Source organism: Phyllostomus discolor, chromosome 12 (assembly GCF_004126475.2).
Source record: "Phyllostomus discolor isolate MPI-MPIP mPhyDis1 chromosome 12, mPhyDis1.pri.v3, whole genome shotgun sequence".
NCBI classification, from domain to species: Eukaryota; Metazoa; Chordata; class Mammalia; order Chiroptera; family Phyllostomidae; genus Phyllostomus; species Phyllostomus discolor.
The window spans coordinates 25584384-25604127 of NC_040914.2; the positions used below are offsets into that span (position 1 = coordinate 25584384).

General features: G+C 42.3%; 1 protein-coding gene across 1 annotated transcript; it reads right to left on the reverse strand.

Annotated features, from left to right (window-relative positions):
- Positions 1 to 292: 292 nt before the first annotated feature.
- On the reverse strand, positions 293 to 11440 carry NLRP7 (NLR family pyrin domain containing 7). The gene is made up of 7 exons (XM_028529225.2): positions 9888 to 11440; positions 7734 to 7904; positions 4804 to 4974; positions 3024 to 3194; positions 2556 to 2726; positions 915 to 1082; positions 293 to 782 (listed from the first exon to the last, which is right to left on the reverse strand). Exons 1-7 carry the CDS (start codon positions 11438 to 11440, stop codon positions 470 to 472), a joined length of 2718 nt encoding a protein of 905 aa, XP_028385026.1. The 3' UTR covers positions 293 to 469.
- Between the last annotated feature and the right edge of the window lie 8304 nt (positions 11441 to 19744).

Genomic DNA, 19744 nt, shown 5'->3' on the forward strand with positions numbered 1-19744 from the left:
CGTAGGGCCTATTAATAAATGCAGCTTCAACCCTGGCTGGTGTGGTTCGGTGAACTGAACGCCGGCCTGCAAATCAAAGGGTTGCTGGTTTGATTCCTGGTCAGGGCACATGCCTGGGTTGAGGACCAGGTCCCCAGTGGGGAGCACACAAGACAAAACCACACATTGATATTTCTCTCCCTCTCTTCACCCTCCCTTCCCCTCTCTCTAAAAAAAAAATAATTAAAATCTATTAAAACATAATAAATGCAGCTTCAAACATAATGCTTTGCCTTTTATTATTCTGTATCCTCATGAATGAAAACAGACATTTGACATAAAGTGGGTACGTGAGTTGTGCAGAATGTACTGTAAACCAGGGGGTGTAGCCAGTGCTCAATTCTCTATTTTGACCCAGTGATTAACCTGTGACTGTCTGGTCTTCATCAGTGAGATGTCAGAGAGACCAGCAATTTACTGGAGCATTATCTCAGGGTGTCCAGAAAAGGAAGTCACCATAGGAGGATCTGGTCACCCTGGCATTCTGACTATTGATTGTCAGCTTGGGGTTACTGTCTTTTAGTTCCTGCAGCAGCTTCTGGATTACCCCACTGGATTCATCCATCTTCAGCCTGAGGGTCATCAATGGACTGGGACTTTGTCTCAAAGCTTCCAAGAGCACTGTTATTCCGCCCTGCCCCAACGTGTTCTGGCCCAGGTCCAGAGCCTCCAGCTTCTGGTTGCTGGTAAGAGCAGAGGCAAGATCCTGGCAACAGCAAGATGGGATAGAACAGCCACAGAGCCTGTCGAGAAAGAGAACAGGTGCCACAAATCACTGGCTGAACAAGTCCTTATGCAGAACACATTCTGACTTGCTAGGGACGTATAGTGAAGAAATGGGGGAAAAAAACCTTTCAAAGAAGCAAAGCACCTACCCCAGGCATTTTAGGTTGCAATCTGGCTTCTTCAAAGCCTCGCAGAGAAACTGCAATCCCGTAGCTATGGGATTGAGACCCAGGTCCAAGTGTGTCAAACAGGAGTCTCCTTGGAGAAGTCTCGCGATGTGTTTGCAGCCACGTCTGGTTATGTTGCACTGATACAACCTACCAAGACAGTCATAGGTGAGAAGTCTCATATCCATCTGTGACACATGCCTGGTGAGGCAGCTGTTACAACCAGGACCATATAGCTTCTACCTCAAGCTTCCTACTTTCAGGCAGGCTTGTATATAACATACACGTGAGATGATGGTTATGTTATATCCATGTGCCTAGGTGGTGGGGTGGGGGGTGCAAGGGGGGTCTGGCCTTTGACTGCTGCCTTTTATAATGAATAAACACACACACACACACACACACACACCTCCTAAGATGCAGGTCTTCCTAAAATGGCAGCATACCCTAACTATTTCATATAGGGCTGTCTACCTAGTAACATCATGTCTGAAATTTCATTTTCTTCTAATGAATACTTGTTTTAGAGGGATAGGATCTTTCTTTTGATTTTTTTTCTATTTGCTACTATAAGCGGAATACTTGTTTTTCCTTTTCAGACTTAAACTATTGGGGTATGTCTACATTAGCATATATCATTTGTTTTGTTTTGTTTTGTTTTCTATTTTTTTTATTTATTTTTCAATTATAGTGGACATACAATATTATGTTAGTTTCAGGTGTACAATATAGTCATTAGACATTTATATAACTTACAAAATGATACCCCCAGTAAGTCTGGCACCATACATAGTTATTATAGTATTATTGGCCATATGTCATACTTTCATCCCCATGATACACATATATCCTAGATTGAGACATCAGGTGTTTCTAGGACCCACTAGAAGCCATAGAGATAACTGGCAGACAGCAATTTTCTAGAAGAGCAAAATCCCGAGAAAAATCAAAACCAGACAGAATTTCTGAGCAGAACAGGCCTCCAACTCTACACAATCTTTTGAACATTACCCTACCTGTGATTCTAATGGGCACAGGTAGCCCATGCTGGGCTTGTGCCCAGGTAACAAGGTCAGCAAACTACAGCCCATAGGTCAAACCCATCCCACCAGTTTTTTTGTAAATGATGTTTTACTGCAACACAGCCACACTCATTCTTAGTCTACCTGTTCACAGGACAGTGGCAGAGTTAGATAACTAGAACAGACATCATATGGGCCCACAAAGTCTAAAATATTTACCATCTGGCTCTTTGCAGAAAAAAAAAAACAAATTAATTTCTTTCTGCAAAGAAAACCCTACCCTATGCTCTATGCCCTATAACCCATACCCTGTAACTCAATGCATTCCCAATTGCAGGAACTCAAAGAAAGAACTCAAAGAACATACATGAAACGTCAGACCTGAGGACCAATGTGGCCAAATTCCCAAAATACAAAGAGGCCAGAAGGTAAACTTGGCCCTGAAAGGCAGGCAAATATTAACATCTGTGTCTACCCAACCTTTTCCTCATTTGTGGCAGGCTGTTGGCAGATTCATTCAAGTAGAATCACTAAGTGGTCTCCTACCTGTTCTCTGCATCCAGCATGCCCACACACACACACACAACCCATGGGGACTTACACCAGGGTCTGTAGTTGACAGTCAGGGTAACTCAAGCCCTCACACAGCAGCTGCACTCCGCCATCCCCAAGGTCGTTCTTGGCCAAGCACAGGTGTGTCAGCCTCTGGTTGACAATCAAAGCAGATGAGAGCTCCTTGCAGCAAGCTCCTGTCAGGTGACACTTTTCCAACCTGCAAAAGCACCCCACCCATGGAAAGACAGTGAGAACATTTCCAAAGCCCAACCTCCTCAGCTGATAGCTCTTCTTATAAACTCCCCACCTACTCTATCTTGTGCCATGAAGGACCAGCGATGAGGGAAGGGCATGCAAAAACGTGTGCTTCATCTGCCTGAAGCAAAAATGGAAACCCAGAGTTGTCTACCTCAGTAGCAGGTCCCTCACAGGTTGCTCTGTAAGTCCAGCGTTATCACTGTTCTCTGTATGACCCAGAACTAAAACAGAGATGGGCCACAGAAGAGAGACTTACGACAACCTCTGCAGGAAACACTTTGGGTGTCTCAGCGTCGCACACAGCAGCTTGACACCCTCATCCCAGAGCTCACTGGCGGTAAGGTCCAGAAACTGCAGGGACTGGTTGATTCTGAGGGCCAAGGAGAACTCATCCCACTGTGGAAGGATGTCACAACAAGACCCCAACCTGCGGGGTACACGGCAGCAAGTCATTCTCTCGAGAGGACAGAGAGAGACCCTATCAGCTTAGTACACTTCCCCAAAGATTGTATCCTTGATCTTCATCATGTTCTGTTCCAATATGTGTGCAACCTTGGCCTGAACTATTGGAGATCGTTGATCTCCTTTGCTTCTTCAAGTATCCCCATGGCCATTTGATCAACATCCAGCCTCATTTCACATCTGTAATACAATTCTATGTGAAGTTTCAACAACATTATTTTTTATTTTTTAATCCTCCCCTGAGGATAAGACTTTTTTTTTTTGCGTTGGTTTTAGAGATAGAGGAATAAGGGAAGAAACATTGAAGTGAGAGGAAAAACATTACTGGGCTGCCTCTCATACATGCCCTGACCAGGGACCAAATTCACAACCTAGGTATGTGCCTTGACGAGGAATTGAATCCACAACTTTTTGGCATATGGAACAACACTCCAACCAACTGACTCATCTGGCCAGGGCATCTGCTCAGTCTCACTTAGGTCTAGATACATGGTTCTATAGAGAAAACAAATAATGCCTGATACTCAAAAAATTTAACTTCATAAATTATTAAGGAATATTCCAATTTAAACAAAGAGGTATAGCCCTGGCCATGTAGAAGATGATACAGGTTCCATGTCAGCCATTTGTCCTTTTGAAGCCTCAGTGTATCTTTTAGAAACATCAGCCCTGGCTGGTATGGCTCAGTGGATTGAGAGCCAGCCTGCAAACCAAAGGGCCACCAGTTCAATTCCCAGTCAAGGCAAATGCCTGGGTTGCAGGCCAGGTCCCCAGTTGGGGGCACATGAGAGGCAACCACACATTGATGTTTCTGCCCCCCTCTCTCTCCCTTCCCTTCTCTCTAGAAATAAAATCTTTCAAAAAATTTTTCAAAATGAAACATCATTTATCAGCAGTTTTTCCAATTAAATGAAAACAGCACCATCATCAATTATCAACAACAGGAAGAGCTATTCTTTGTGCCTGGCCCCTAGGCAAAGCATTTCACACCTCACGTTTTATTCAATTCCCAAAATCCCATTTTATGGATAAAGAGATCGTATAGGTCATAAACATCAGAGCAAGGATGTGAGCCCATTTCCAAATTCAAAATCCAGCCCTGTCAGCCAGTACCTCAGTTTGCTACTCTACTGAGTCCAGGAGGGGATGGTGCCCTAAGGACAGGTAATGATAATCAGAGCCTTCGTTATGCGCATTCACTGAGGAAGCAGGAGTGTCTCAAAGCAGTGGGCCACCAGGAACCAGGACCCTCGATGTTTTACAGGGGTCACTAAGAGGCTAATCTAAGTGGATAGCTGCTCTGAAATCACAGCACAAAGGCAACACGCTGCCTGAAATATCACGTCCCAAACCTAGAGGCTGACACAAAATTCTAGGTCCTAAATTCTTTGCACTTAGGACTCATGATTCCATGCAGGAGACCAGCTGGCTGGAGAGAGCATGGAAGCTGGAACCGTGACCAGGTTCTACCGGCTTCCCGCCGCCCCCTGCCTGATTGGCAGGACGCGATGTCCAATCAGAGTGGCTCCCTGTTGTCTGTCGCTCACCCAGCACAGAGCAGCATTGAGGTCTACCTGAGATACCGCAGGTTGCATGTCCTGTGCTTCAGGGCCTCACACAACAGCAGGAGCAGCATCGTATTGCTGTGGGCACCACCTTCCAGGGTCAAGTGGGTCAGGGTCTTCTTACCAATGAAAGCCAGACAGAAGTCCCCATATGCATCCACAGGGGAGACGTTCTTAATCCTAGGAAGAAACATACAAGAAGGGAGTGATTCCATCTTGGATGTCCAGGGGGTTGGGGCTCTGAACGCCTAGTGAAATGAGATGTCTCCAATCAGGATAGAAAGGGGGAGGGTGGTCAATACTCTGACCTGAAGAACAAGTCAATGGAATGATAGATGGAAAAGAGAAAAATGAGGGTTTTGAATAGAAGTAGGTGATGTTGGGGACATGGAAGATGGAATCAGATGAGAAGGACCTTAGCACACTCTTCTCTTGGCTCATGCTTTTCCCCAGATCCTTATGTTTTGTATTATATCATTTCCTTTTGCATTCATCTCACAAACCTCTTCTTCAACCCCTTAGTCCCTACTTGCTTTTTCTAATAACAATAAGTCACTTCTCCCTATACCCCCACATGGTCTCTCTATTTCTACAAAGCATTGCTGATGTAGGCTACCATAAATTCTGGTTTTGAAGTTAGCAAATACATTGCAGACTCCTTGATGATATGGATCAAGAAAGTTTTTTTTTAATTTCATTGTCAGCTAGCATGATTGTGGAATTTTAAATGGGATTAAAATAAGTTCTAGACAGTGCATAACATAGATTTTCTCTCATCAAACTCTGGGCTTCAAGAATGGCAAAAACTACATACCTATCCATAATTTCTTTGAATGTAAATGAGTTAAATGCTCCAATCAAAAGACATGGGGTAGCTGAATGGATAAGGAAACAAGACTCAAGTGTCCACTGACAGATGATTGGATAAAGAAGATGTAGTACATATATAATGGAATATAACTTAGCCATAAAAAATAATGAAAGTTTACCATTTGTGACAGCATGGATGGACCTAGAGGTTATTATGCTAAATGAAATAAGTTAGGCAGAGAAAGACAAATACCATATGATTTCACATATTTGTGGAATCCAAAAAACATAATAAATGAATATACAAAAACAGAAACAACAACAAAAAAAAGAAACAACTCAGCATTTAAAATATTGTATACTCTTTCAAAACCAGCAACTGGTCTTACAATTCTTGACTATCAACATTTCTAGATAGAGAATATTCTCTGTTGCTCATCCAAAAAAAGCTTTGGAATTAAGTTGTCCACACAGAGAGTCAGAATAAGGAAGATGCCACCAGTCCAGAGCCCCTCCTTAAATTGTCCTAAACACTTAATGACACAAATTAGAAGTGTCTTCTTTTTTTGAATTTATTGATTCTTTAGAGAGAGAGAGAGAGATAGGCATTGATTTGTTGTTCCACTTATTTATGCAATCATTGGTTGATTCTTGCATGTGCCCTAACTGGAAATTAAACCTGAAATTTTGGCATATTGGGATGGTGCTCCAACCAACTGAGCTACCCAGCCAGGCCCAGAAGTGTCTTCTAAGCCTTGTTTTCTATAATACCTTACAAACCAGGGCAATGTAAGCCTTTGAAGACCATACAGAATAAATTGACACCTGTGCCAGCATCAGCCTATGTCAGGTTTTGTTGCTATTTGTCACCTGACATCAGCAGGTACAGTCCATTGCTGTAGGGCACAACTATTGCTACCTTTTCAGTGACTTCACTAAAGCTTCTAAGGCATTATCACGTAGGGGAAAATTTCAGCAACAGAGAAAGGGTATCCCTTGAACCTGCATTGGTTGAAAAGGGTGCCCTCATTGTTATCTGCCCAGGTGGCGCACATCACCATTCACATCCACCACAGCCTACCTCACTCAGACTCACTTCTCAACCCCAGACCACACATGAGTTTTAAGGTTATCATTACCTCATCAACACATTCTCTTCTCACTCTCTTCATGGGTTTTTTTTTTTTTGCTTATTTTTTGAAGTTTTCAATTACAGATGATATTCATTAGTGTATTAGTTTCAGATGTGCAACATCGTAATTAAACACATATAATTTATGAAGTGATTCCCCCAATAAGTCTACCACCCACCTGAGACTCTACAGAGTTATGGCAATATTGTCAACTACATTCCCTCTGCTGTACTTTGCATCTCTGTTAACTATTTGGACCTTCCAACTTGTACTTCTCAATTCTTTTGCCTTTTTCACCAATCCTCTCAACTCCCCTCCCATCTGATGACCATCATTCTGTTCTCTGTATCTATGAGTCTGTCTGTTTCAGCAACAACTTCTTATTCATGTATTTGAAACTTTTCTCTCTAGAGTATTTCCCCAAACCCACCTAGGTCTACCTCAGATATTCATGTACCTCTATTTCCCATGGGCCAAGTTTCAAGTGCACCTCATAGGAGGTGTATTGAAGGATCCAAACTCTTGGCCAAGTTTCATGAATATGACTTCATGTCACATCATTCAAATGTATCCACAGTGAATGTTTGCAAATATCCAAACTCCTGGACAGATTTCATAAAAATAACTCAATGTGATATATGATTTTCCTACAGGACACCTTTAAAGATAGGAACCATTTCATTTCTTTGTATCCTGAGCACCTGGCTGGTCAGAGCCTGGTCAGATAATAAAATATTGTTCTCCCAATCAAAACGCTTGGGGACAGCCCTAACTGAGTGGCTAAGTTAGTTACAGTGTCATCCCTTATGCCAAAAGGTTGCTGGTTCGATCCCCAGTCAGGACCCATATGGGAGGCAACTGATTGATAATATCGATGTGAGAGAGAAACATTGATGTTTCTCCCTTTCCCTCTCCCCCTAAAAATTGATAAAATCAGGTGAGGATTGAAAAAAACAATGCCTGGAAACAGCCTTTGTAAGGTTAGCTTCTACTTACACCACCTTCTGGAGATGACAGGTGGTGCGGGTTATCTGCTCACAAAGAATCCTCACAGAGGACGGACTCAGGACGCTTTGACTCACATCCAGAGAGCTCAGGTTCTCATTGGAACTGAACACGGAGCAGAGATCTGTCCAGAGATGAAGAGCATGGTGGTCGTGCTGCCACCTGGGAGGAAGGGACCAAAAAGAGCAGCTGTTAAAACTATACATGGGATTCCACATATGAGGGAGATTGTATTGTATTTGTCTTTCTCTGACTGGCTTATCTCACTGAGCATAATGTCCTCCTGGTTTACCCATGCTGTTGCCAAAGGTAAGAGTTCCTCCTTTTTACAGCTGCATAGTATTCCACTGTGTAAATGTATCACAGCTTTTTTATTCACTCATTTACTCAGGACACTTGGACTGTTTCCAGATCTTGGCTATTGTAAATAATATAACCATAGGGGTGCATATGTTCTTTCTGATTAGTGTTTCAGGTTTCTTAGAATATATTCCCAGAAATGGAATCACTGGGTCAAAAGGCAGTTCCATTTTTAATTTTCTGAGGAAACTCCATACTGATTTCCATAGCAGCTGCACCAATCTTCATTCCCACTAACAGTGCAAAAGGGTTCCCTTTTCCCCACAGAATCAAATGAACAAGACAGAGGCATGGATACGTGGAACAGACTGACAGCTGATAGAGGGCAGGGAGTGGGAGGACTGGATGGAAGAAGGTGAGGGAGTTAGCCAAAAAACAAATACATAACCCATGGACACAGACAACAGTGTGGTGATGGCCAGAGGGAAAGGGGGTGGGGAGGTAGATGGAGGTGGGCAAAGGTGGGGAAATGGTGACTGAAAGACTTTGTTTGGAGTGATGGGCACACCATGCAGTGAGCAGATGATGTTTTATTGAGTTGTACACATGAAACCTGTATGGTTTAGCAAACCAGTGTCACCCCAATAAATTCAATTTTTTGGAAAATTACATATGGGGAAAGTAATGAGAATCAATAGGTAGTCCTGCAAAGGAAACAATCAACAAAATGAAAAAACAACCTACAGAATGGGAGGAAATATTCGCAAATCATACATCTGATAAGGGGCTGATATGCAACATATATAAAGAACTCATACAACTCAACAGAAAAAAATCCAATTATAAAATGGGCAGAGGACCTGCATAAACATTTCTTTCAGGATGACATACAGATGGCCAACAAGTGCATGAGAAGGGGGTCAATATCACCAGTTATCTAGGAAATAGTCAAAACCATAATGACACCTCACCTCACACCTGTTCAAAGAGACACTATCAAACAAGAAGAGATAACAAGCATTGGTGAGGATGTGGAGAAAAGGGAACCCTCATGCACTGTTGAGAAGAATGTAAATTGGTGCAGCCACTATGGAACACAGTATGGAGGGTCCTCAAAAAATTAAAAATACAGCCCTGACTAGTATGGCTCAGTTCATCGAGTGTTTTCCTGCAAAGTGAAAGGTCACAGGTTCAATTCCCAGTCAGGGTACATGCCTGAGTTTTGGATTCAGGTCCCAGTCAGGGTGCATACAAGAAGCAAATGATCCATGTTTCTCCCTCACATTGATGTTTCTCTCCTTCTCTTTCTTCCTCCCTTCCCCTCTCTCTAAAAATCAATAAATGTATCCCCAGGTGAACATTTTTTAAAAAAAAGAATTAGTAGGGAGGGAACATATGTGAAATGTTGAGAGAACCTAGGGACTTCCTGAACCCATTTGCCATGTGAAAACTATACCACTAAAATGAAAAAAAGGCTGATTCCGGGTGGGGAAGCACACAAGGGTGTAGACACGTCACATTATAAAGGTGTATACCTGAAGTGTATATCATGTTATTAATCGATGTTACTCCAATATACTTCACAAAAATATGACAGGTTCCAAAGCCCCCATTCCTAATCTGAACACCATAGTATCTATCTTGAATGGTGAAGCTGGTGAGAAGAAATTCCAGCAAGAAGAAAAGACTGACCTTAAACCCCATGGACCAGAGAAACATGAATCATTTGCTTCTTGTATGCACCCTGACTGGGACCTGAATCCCGCCTTCTCCAATGGAGCCTGGAGGAGGCCAAAGGTGGAGAAAAGGAGAGTAAGAGGGGGCAGTTCTTACCTCTCTTCCCACGCATATGATTCCGAGGCTCCCTCATCCTCCAGGAATATCCCCTTCTCCACCTGCAGCGAAATCATCTCCAAGTTCCGACAGTGCTGGAGACAGAATGCTGAGTGCACAAGGTCCACTTTGTTTTGCAAATGCAGGGACATTTCCCTGGTGTGGGCCGTGGCCTCCTTCACAAGCATCTCCTCCTGAGATTCGTAGAGACAGTACAGCACCTCCTTCATGTCTGTGGTCGAGGAGAAGGGATCAGTCCCTTCAGACAATGATGTCAGTAGCTCCTGCTTGATCCCAGGCCGCACTGGGCAACCGAAGGTCGTCTCCAGCTCCCTGGCTCTCTGCTCATTGGAGAGGCCGAATAAGAAGTATCTCACGTGCGCCAGGTTGGGGTTCTTCAGTCTTTCTTCCTTCGAGAGCAGTGTCTGCAGGTCCCCGATGTCCAGCCTGCAGCTGCCCCCATCTTTCTGCTCCTCGCTGTCCAGAATGTAGAACACAGCAGCCAGAAGCTGCTGGACACTGAGGTGGATGAAGGTGTAGCAGCCCTTACAGTCTATGTCCTCCTGGAGGATGTTCTTGTCCAGGAAAGGCCAGAGGTCAGACTGCTGGAGTCCCAGCCTCCTGAAATCTTCTCCATCCAGCGTGGACATCTGCGCCCAGAGGCCCCCAGCAGCCAGGAGACACACTGCCCTCAGTGCAGCTGCCAAGGGTCCTCGGGGGTAGTCGGCAGGGACTGGCGTGAACTGGCCACACAGGAAATGCAGGAAGAGTGAGGTGGTGGTCTGGCAGGTGGTGGCAGGGTCTTGTCCTTGCTCCATCTGCCAGCTCAGGCATGTGCAGGTGACCCAGCACACAGGGGGCATGCAGCCCATGTGGAACAAAGCCGGGTTGCTCCTCATGGCCTCAAAAGCTCGCAGGGCTTGGTCCTCTTGTTCAAAGTACTTCAGGAAGTAGTCCCTCCTGCCCAGCTCCGAGAGCCCCTCCACCTCTATGAGGACAGGCTGCTCAGCCAGGAGTCGGAGCTCCCTCAGGACACCCGGGCGTGTGGTGACCAGCAATGTGGCCTTGGGGAGCAGTTTCCTCTTCAGCAGACTGGCCAGCAGGATGGGCACTGGCTTCTGCTTCTTCCAGTCACCACAGATGTCGTGAATGAGTGACCCCGAGGGGACCCTCAGCTCATCGAAGCCATCAATGACAAATAGGATGTTCTGGCCTTGGTCTGGGATCTTGACCTCCTGCACATCCAGCCTGGTCTTAGACAGCAGCTCTGCAAACGTGCAGGTCCCCTGGCGGTTCATCTCCTTGCATCTGAGATAGAAGGCAAACTTGAGTGTCTTGGGGAGCTTGTCCTGTCTCCACTCAAGCATCCACTTCTTGGCCAGTGTGGTCTTCCCGATGCCTGAAGGGCCGTGCAGCACCGCGGTCAGTGGCCTTAACTGTGTGGGTGTTTGGGGATTCCAGAACGATGTGACTTTTTGGCTTCTCGAGGTGATTCTGTAGTGAAAGTCATCACTGTTTCCAGGCCAAAATGTATGCTTCCAGATAGAATAAACTTTCTCCATCATGTTTCCCTCTCTCTCCATTTCACCTGTAAGGGTATGCAGTAGGTGAAAGTTGGGGCGGCCCATGATTATACTTAACTGGAAAGTGAGAAAGACCAGGCAGAAACAAAGTATCTTATACTGTACTAAACATCAGATGTATGACTATAAGACAGTATTTACCCACCTGTTTTTTTATTACTGATTTGAGAGAGAGAAAGAGAAGCATTGATTTATCATCCCACTTACATATGCATTTATTGGTTGATTCTTGTATGTGTCCTGACTAGGGATCGAACCCACAACCTTGGGATATCAGGACAGAGCTACCTGGCCAGGGATCCACCTGACTTTTCTCACCTCCAAGACCCCTTCTGTCTCACCCAGCTTCAGGTTATCTGTTTTTCACACTTGTGTGCACTCTGTAAAATAGTCATAGCTGCAACTTGACCCACTGGATTATCTGTACTCCCGAGAGCAGACACTATTGTAGACAAAGAACACTATAAATATCCTTCAGTCTACTTTATTTTTATTATGGTAAGATACACATGACATTTTTTAGTTGTTTTAAAGGGTACAATTCAGCCCCCCACCGTAACAAGAGCGAACAGACCGGGAAAAAAAAAAAAAGGAAAAAGGAGAGACAGGGAGAGATGTTTCCAACAGAAGAACAGATCAGTCCCCCAGGACTCATCCTTTTGAGTGACCAAGAAATAGCCAATCTATCAGATGCACAGTTCAAAACACTGTTGATAAGAAAACTCACAGAATTGGTTGATTTTAGGTGCAAATTAGATGAAAAGATGCAGGTTACCATAAAAAGAGATGAAGGAAGATACACAGAGGAGAGCCAATAGTGAAGGGAAGGAAACTGGGTCTCAAAACAATGCAGTGGACTAGAAGGAAGATAGAATCAACCAAGCAGGAAAGCATGAAGAAATAAGAATTCAAAAAAATGAGGAGAAGCTTAAGAGCATCCAGAACATCTTTAAACGTCCCAACATCTGAATTATAGGGGTACCAGAAGGGGAAGAGGAAAAGCAATAGATTGAGCACGTATTTGAACAAATAATAAAGGAGAACTTCCCCTTTCTGGCAAAGGAAATAGTCTCCCAAGAAATCCAGGGAGCTCAGAGATCCCCAAAGAAGTTGGACCCAAGAAGAAACACACCAAGGCACATCATCATTACATTAGCCAAGGTAAAAACGAAGGAGAGAATCCTAGAAGCAGCAAGAGATAAGGGGACAGTAACCTACAAAGGAGTTCCCATCAGACTGTCAGCTGATTTCTCCAAAGAGACCTTACAGGCAAGAAGGGGCTGGAAAGAAATATTCCAAGTCATGAAAGACAAGGACCTACATCCCAGATTGCTCTATCCAGCAAAGCTCTCATTTAGAATGGAAGGGCAGATAAAGTGCTTCTCAGATAAGGTCAAGTTCAAGGAGTTCATCATCACCAAGCCCTTATTTTATGAAATGCTAAAGGGGCTTATCTAAGAAAAGAAGATAAAGAAAAAACATGTACAGTAAAAGGACAGCAAACTCACAATTATTAACAACCACACCTAAAGCAAAACCAAAAGAAACTAAGTAAACAACTAGAACAGGAACAGAAATGGAGGTCACATGGAGGGTTAGCAACAGGGGGGTGGGAGGAGGAGAGAGGAGGAAAAGGTACAGAGAATAAGTAGCATAGAATGTAGGTTGAAATAGATGGGGGAGGGCAAGAATAGTACAGGAAATGTAGAAGCTAAAGAACTCATAAGTATGACACATGGACATGAACTAAAGGGGGGATGTGGGTGGGAGAGGGTGTACAGGGTGGAAGGGAGTGAAGGGGGGAAATGGGACAACTGTAATAGCATAATCAATAAAATATATTTAAAAAACAAAAATAAATAAAAAATAAAAATAAAGGGTACAATTCAGTGGCATTGAAAATTTTCACAATGTTGTGCAACCATCATCACTATCTAGTTGCAAGAATTTTGCCACTCCTAACAGATACCCAGTTCCCATTAAACACTCACTTCCCTTTTCCCCAGACCCTGGCAACCACCAATCTGCTTCCTCTCTCTGTGGGTTTACCTATTTGGGACACTTCACATTTCATACCGCTTGATTAAAGGAACTTCTGATGCCGTAGGGGCTGAAGGTACAGGAACACCTTTAGATGTGATGAAATCAAGTCTATATGCTGAGGGGTAAGTTTTATAAAAATACCAGACACCTAAGAATAAGTCTAAAAATCACATGTCAGGTCTCTCCCTGGAGATCCCCAAGTTTGTAAATAACATTGAAGAAATTAGCAATCTATGGAGAAAGGACATCCATGGGTTGGGAGGCTCTACATGATAATATCAGTTCTTTCCAAATTGTCCTACAGTTCCCATGGATTTCTCTTCAATATCCCAGCATGTTTGGGTGCTTGGTGAACTAAGTCTAAAGTTTGAATGGCCTGGTCGGGAGCTCGGTTGGTGGTAGCATCATCCCCTGCACCACAAGGTTGTGGGGTTGATTCCCAGTCAGGGCACATACCTAGATTGCAGGTTTGATCCTCAGTCAGGCACCAAACCAGGATAACAAAAACCAGACCATCACTTGACCAGTTTCCAGGTCCTTATTGGAATGGACTGTGCTCATCTGCACATAGAGAATTTTTCAACCCCCTCCCCCTCAATCTCTTTGTTCTGCTTCCCCTCTCCCTCCTTGTAAAAACCTCTGCCTGCACTGAGATGTGAAGATAGGCTTTAGGACACGAGTCCCCTATCTTCTCAGGTGGCTGGCACTTAAATAAACCACTTTCCTTTTCACCAGCATCTGTCTCTTGAGTATTGGCTTTCAAAGTAGCAGGTAGCTGAACCTGGGTTCAGTATAAATGACATATGTGGATATATACATATGCGTGTAATCACTAATCAGATTGCTAGTATTAATTAATGACATTTCATATATAAAACTAGCTACAGATTATATGCATATACAAGGTGAGCAAAAGTAGGTTTACAGTTATGAAGACATGAAACAGTTTATTCTTGTGTTATTTATTAATTATTGTATTATATTCTATATGAACAACTATATATCTACTTTTTATTGAATTTCTTGGAGTAACATTATATAGGTTTCAGAAAATAAATAAATATAAATATAAATATAATTTTTTATTATAAATAAAAATAATAATAAAGGTCACATATAAAAACCTACAGCCAACATCATACTCAATGAGCAGAAACTAAAAGCATTTCCCTTAAGATCAGGAACAAGACAAGGATGTCCACTTTCACCTCTCTTATTCAACATAATGAAGGAAGTTCTAGCCACAGCAATCAGACAAGAAGAAATAAAAGGCATCCAAATTGGAAAGGAAGAAGTAAAACTGTCATTATTTGCAGATGACATGATATTGTACATAGAGAACCCTGAAGACTTCACAAAAAAACTACTAAATCTAATAAGTGAAATTGGCAAAATAACAAGATGCAAAATTAATTTAGAAATTGGTGGCATTCTTATACATCAATAATGAACTTTCAGAAAGAGAAACTAAGAAAACAGTCCCATTTACTATTGCAACAAAAGAAATAAGGTACTCATGAATAAACTTAACCAAGGAAATAAAAGACCTATATTCAGAAAACTGAAGGATATTGAAGAAAGAAATTGAGAAATTGTGGTATATGCTTCCACTTATACAAATAAGTGGAAGCATACACCATGTTCATGGATTGGAAGACTTTACATCATTAAAATGTCTATATTACCCAAAGCAATTTATAGATTCAACACAATTCTTCTTAAAATACCAATGGCATATTTCACAGATCTAGAACAAATGTTCCAAAAATTTATTTGGAACCAAAAAAAAAAAAAAAGATCTCAAATCGTCTCAGCAATCTTGAGAGACAAGAACAAAGTTGAAGATATCACAATACCTGTTATCAAACTCTACTACAAGGCTATGGTAATCAGAACACCTTAGTACTGGCCTAAGAACAGGCATATAGATCAATGGATCACAACAGAGAATCCAGAAAAAAACACACCTTTATGGACAATTAGTATTTTACAAAAGAGGTAAGAACATACAATGGAGTAAAGGCGGTTTCTTCAATAAATGGTGTTGGGAAAATTGAGCAAGTACATACAAAAAAGAAAAAACTAGACCACCAACTTATGTATGCATTGTACATAAGAGTAAACTCAAAGCAGATAAACTTAAATGTAAGTCATGAAAACATAAAAATCCTAGAAGAAAACATGGGCAATAAAATCTCAGACATCTCTTGTAGCAATATTTTTTCTAGGGCAAGGGAAACAAAGGAAAAAATAAACAAATGGGACTACATGAAGTTAAAAACTTCTGCACAGCAAAAGAAACCAACAAAATGAAAAGGGAACCCAGTGTATGGGAGAATGTTTGCCAATAAAACATCTGATAAGGAGTTAAATTCCAAAATATATAAAGTACTTATACACTCAAAACCAAGAAGACAAACAATCCAATTGAAAATGGGCAAAGGACCTGAATAGACACTTCTTCAAAGAGGACATACAGTGGTCAATAGGCATATGAAAAAAATCTCAACATCACTAATCATCAGAAAGATGCAAATTAAAACCACAATGAGATACCACTTCACATCTGCCAGAATGGCCACCATCAATGAATCAACAAATAACATGTGTTGGTGAGGATGTGGAGAAAAGGAAACCTTTGTGCACTTTTAGTAGGAATGCAGATTGGCGCAGCCACTGTGGGAAGCAGTATGGTGTTTTCTAAAAAAATTAAAATGGAACTGCCTTTTGACCCAGTAATCCCACTCCTGACTATATATCCTAAGAATCCCAAAACACCAATTCAAAAAAATACATGCACCCTATGTTCATAGAAGCATTATTTACCATAGTCAAGATCTGGAAATAGCCCAAGTGCCCATTAATAGATGAGTGGATAAAAAACTGTGGTACATTTACATGAAGGAATACTACTCAGCCATAAAAAAAAAAAAAAAAAACAAGGAACTCATACCTTTTGTGACAGCGTGGACGAGCCTGGAGATCATTATGCTAAGTGAAATAAGACAGTCAGAGAAAGACAAATACCATATGATTTCACTTCTATGTGGAATATGATGAACAAAATAAACTGATGAACAAAACAAAGAGGCACAGATACATGGAATAGGCTGACAGCTGTCAGAAGGGAGGGGGACTGGTTGAAAGAAAGTAGAGGAATTAGCCAAAGAACATACATGCATGACCCATAGACACAGACAGGAGTATGGTGATGGCCAGAGGAAGGGGGAGCAGGGGCTGGGTAGAGGTGGACAAAGATGAGGAAATGGAGACATTTATAATAGTGAGAATAATAAAAATAAAGAAAAAAATTAAAATGAAGTAAAATAATAATATTATGTTATAAAATTATACATATAGGTTTCAGGGGTACAATTCTATAATACATCATTTGTATATTGTCTTGTGTATTCACCACCCAAAGTCCAGTCTTCTACCCCCTCTACCGATCCCCCCTCTCCTCCCTTCTACCTGTCCCAGTCCCTTCTTGCCCTCTGGTAATACTCTTCTGTGTCTGAGTTTTAGGGGGGAGGGTTGTTTGTTTAATCCCTTCACCATTTTTACTCAGCCCCACAATCCCCTCCTCTCTGACAGCTGTCAGAGTCAGTTCTTTATATCTATGAGTCTGTTTCTATTTTGTTTGTTAGTTTACTTTGTTCATTAGATTTCCCACATGAGTGAAATCATGTCAACCTACTTTTGTCCCATTTTGTATACCTCATAAATACATATAATAAAGCTGAAACTAACATATTCAATCTAAGATTGTATCCCAACTATATTTCAATAAGAAATTTTTTTAATAAACAGGAAATTCATGTAGCTGTTTGACTTAGAAGTCACAGAATTCAGATAAAGGACAAAATATGAGTGCAGGAAATTTCACTTTATAAACATAACCCCTTTATCTGGATAATCCCCTCTACATTTTTCTGTAACCCCTGTCTTTTTGGTATTCAATCTTATACTGGTTATATTAGTTTCTGGTGTACAATATCATCATTTGACATTTATATACCTGATACTGTGATTCCCCCCAAATTCAGTGACCATCTGTCACCTCATAAACCTGTCATGATGTTGTGTATACTTGTCACAATGCTATTTATGACACTCCCCTTCCCCTCTCCACCCATCCCCTACCCCCTTCTTTCTAGTAACCATGCTTTGCAAATTCTAGCACTCAGGCTCTGGGCTTTGTATGCCCAGAGCCTTGAACTTGAGTCCAAGGGCGGTGGGTCTCCAAATGTGGCCTCCAGACCAGCAGCAGCATCTGCAAACTTGTGTGAAATGCAGGCTCTAAGGCCTGACCCCAGACCTACCAAATCAGAAACTCTTGGGATGGCCCAGGAAGCTGTGTTTTAACAAACCCTCCAGGTGATAATGATGAGGGCTGGTCTCAAGTCCACGGGCAGAGGGAAATAAAAGGCCCAAGTTTCCATGGCCAAGGTTATCAGGGTTAATGCAAGAAGCTAAGCTCTGAAGACTGAGGATTGCCATCAAGGAATTGGAGGGTCGGGTGGAAAAGGAGAGGAGATCAGGAAGAACAGATTGGTGGTTACAAAACAGTCATGGGGATATAAATCACACCCCAGGGAACACAGTCCATAATATTGTCATAATGGTGTATGGTGTCAGCTGGGGATTGGGAGTAACAGGGGGACAACTTTGTAAAATACATGATTGGCTAATCACTATTCTGTACACCTGGAACTGATACAAAATAATGTTGGGTGCAAACTGTAATTGAAAAATAGAATTTAAGGAAAAAGAATCTGTGCTCTCCATCATGGGTACATGGCCTCAACCAATTAAATAAAAACAAATTAAAATCTTTACATTCTCAGCCAACAGTAAGGATGAGTCACAAGATAAAATACAACTGCTGAGTAAAATAAGAGGGGATATTACCATATTTTACTGTGTATAAGGTGCACCTTTTTGCCCAAATTTTTTGAGGGAAAAATGAGGGTACGCATCATGCATGGGTAGTACTAATTCCATATCTATATAAATTGTTTTTAATTCCTTTATTTATGCTTAGGCATTAAAAGTGTAACTCTAGAAAGCAATAATGACATCCATATGCAAAATAAGACCCTGGAATATAACCATCAGTTTTGTTTCTAAAGGTAAATAAGTAAATAAATGGAATTTTAAAAATTGAAACAAAAGATTTTTCCCCAAAAGTCTGGGCCAAAAGTGTGGGTGCATATTAGACACGGGAGCACATTACATGCAACAAAATACAGTACATCTATTCAGAAGAACAGATCGTGAAAAATATCTCAAAACGCAATGGATAATGAGGGCTCTTGGCAGTTATGAAATAGTAAGTGTAAAAATGCTCATGCTAAAATGCAAAGTCAAAAGAGAACAAAAAACACCAAGTCACACACCCAGGGTGCAGATGGGAGCAAGTCCTCCACCCCCTCAAATGGAAAAATAATAAAAACATATAATAAACCTCTGGAATCCAAAGACTGTGCTTGAGTGCCAATCAGTGTCATGAATAATCTGGGTCCTGATATTATCCTTTTTCAGTGCTGTCTTTGATCCGTGTGCATTTGGTCTTGAAAGGAAAAAACGAGCAAGGGAGGCTGGGTCACCCTGGTCATGGAGAGTCATCAGAACTCTCCATGGGGGAGGAGGAGGGGGAGCGAAGAGGTCTATCCTGTTTTCCAGTTAAGATGGAAGGAAGCCACGTCAGGAAGGTGGTGAGGTTAGGGGGTTGGGAGCTAGACTTGAGTGGACCAGAAAGCGCAGACACAAAATGAGGACTCGGAGGCTCCTAGAAACCCCAATGTCAGAGTCAGAACCTAGGTTCCGGCCGAAAAAGCCCCCAAGGTGAAGAGAGAAACGAGGCTCTGACAAGCAGTGAACCACACGAGGGGAAAATGAGGTCTGGTGGAATTTTTGGTAAGAGGATGAGGAGGGAGAAGGCTTGTCCCCTCCGGCAGGACGCACAGAAAAGTGTCCATTATGAAGAAGGCATCTCCATAAAGTCGCCATCTCTCCACAGCTCTGCTTACAGATGGGTAATCTGGTCCTCCAGTGACTCCAAGGAGGCCCGCCTGAATGGGAGTTAACCGCAACGGAGATCGGCCCACTTTCTAACCAGGCAGCCCAGGACAGGTAAACCACACTAGATATTGGAGGCACGTGGTGCACGCAGGCATAAGCTCTCGGGACCACCTAGGGGATCGCACTGAACTCCCTGGGGGAGGAGACATGGGGCGGAGT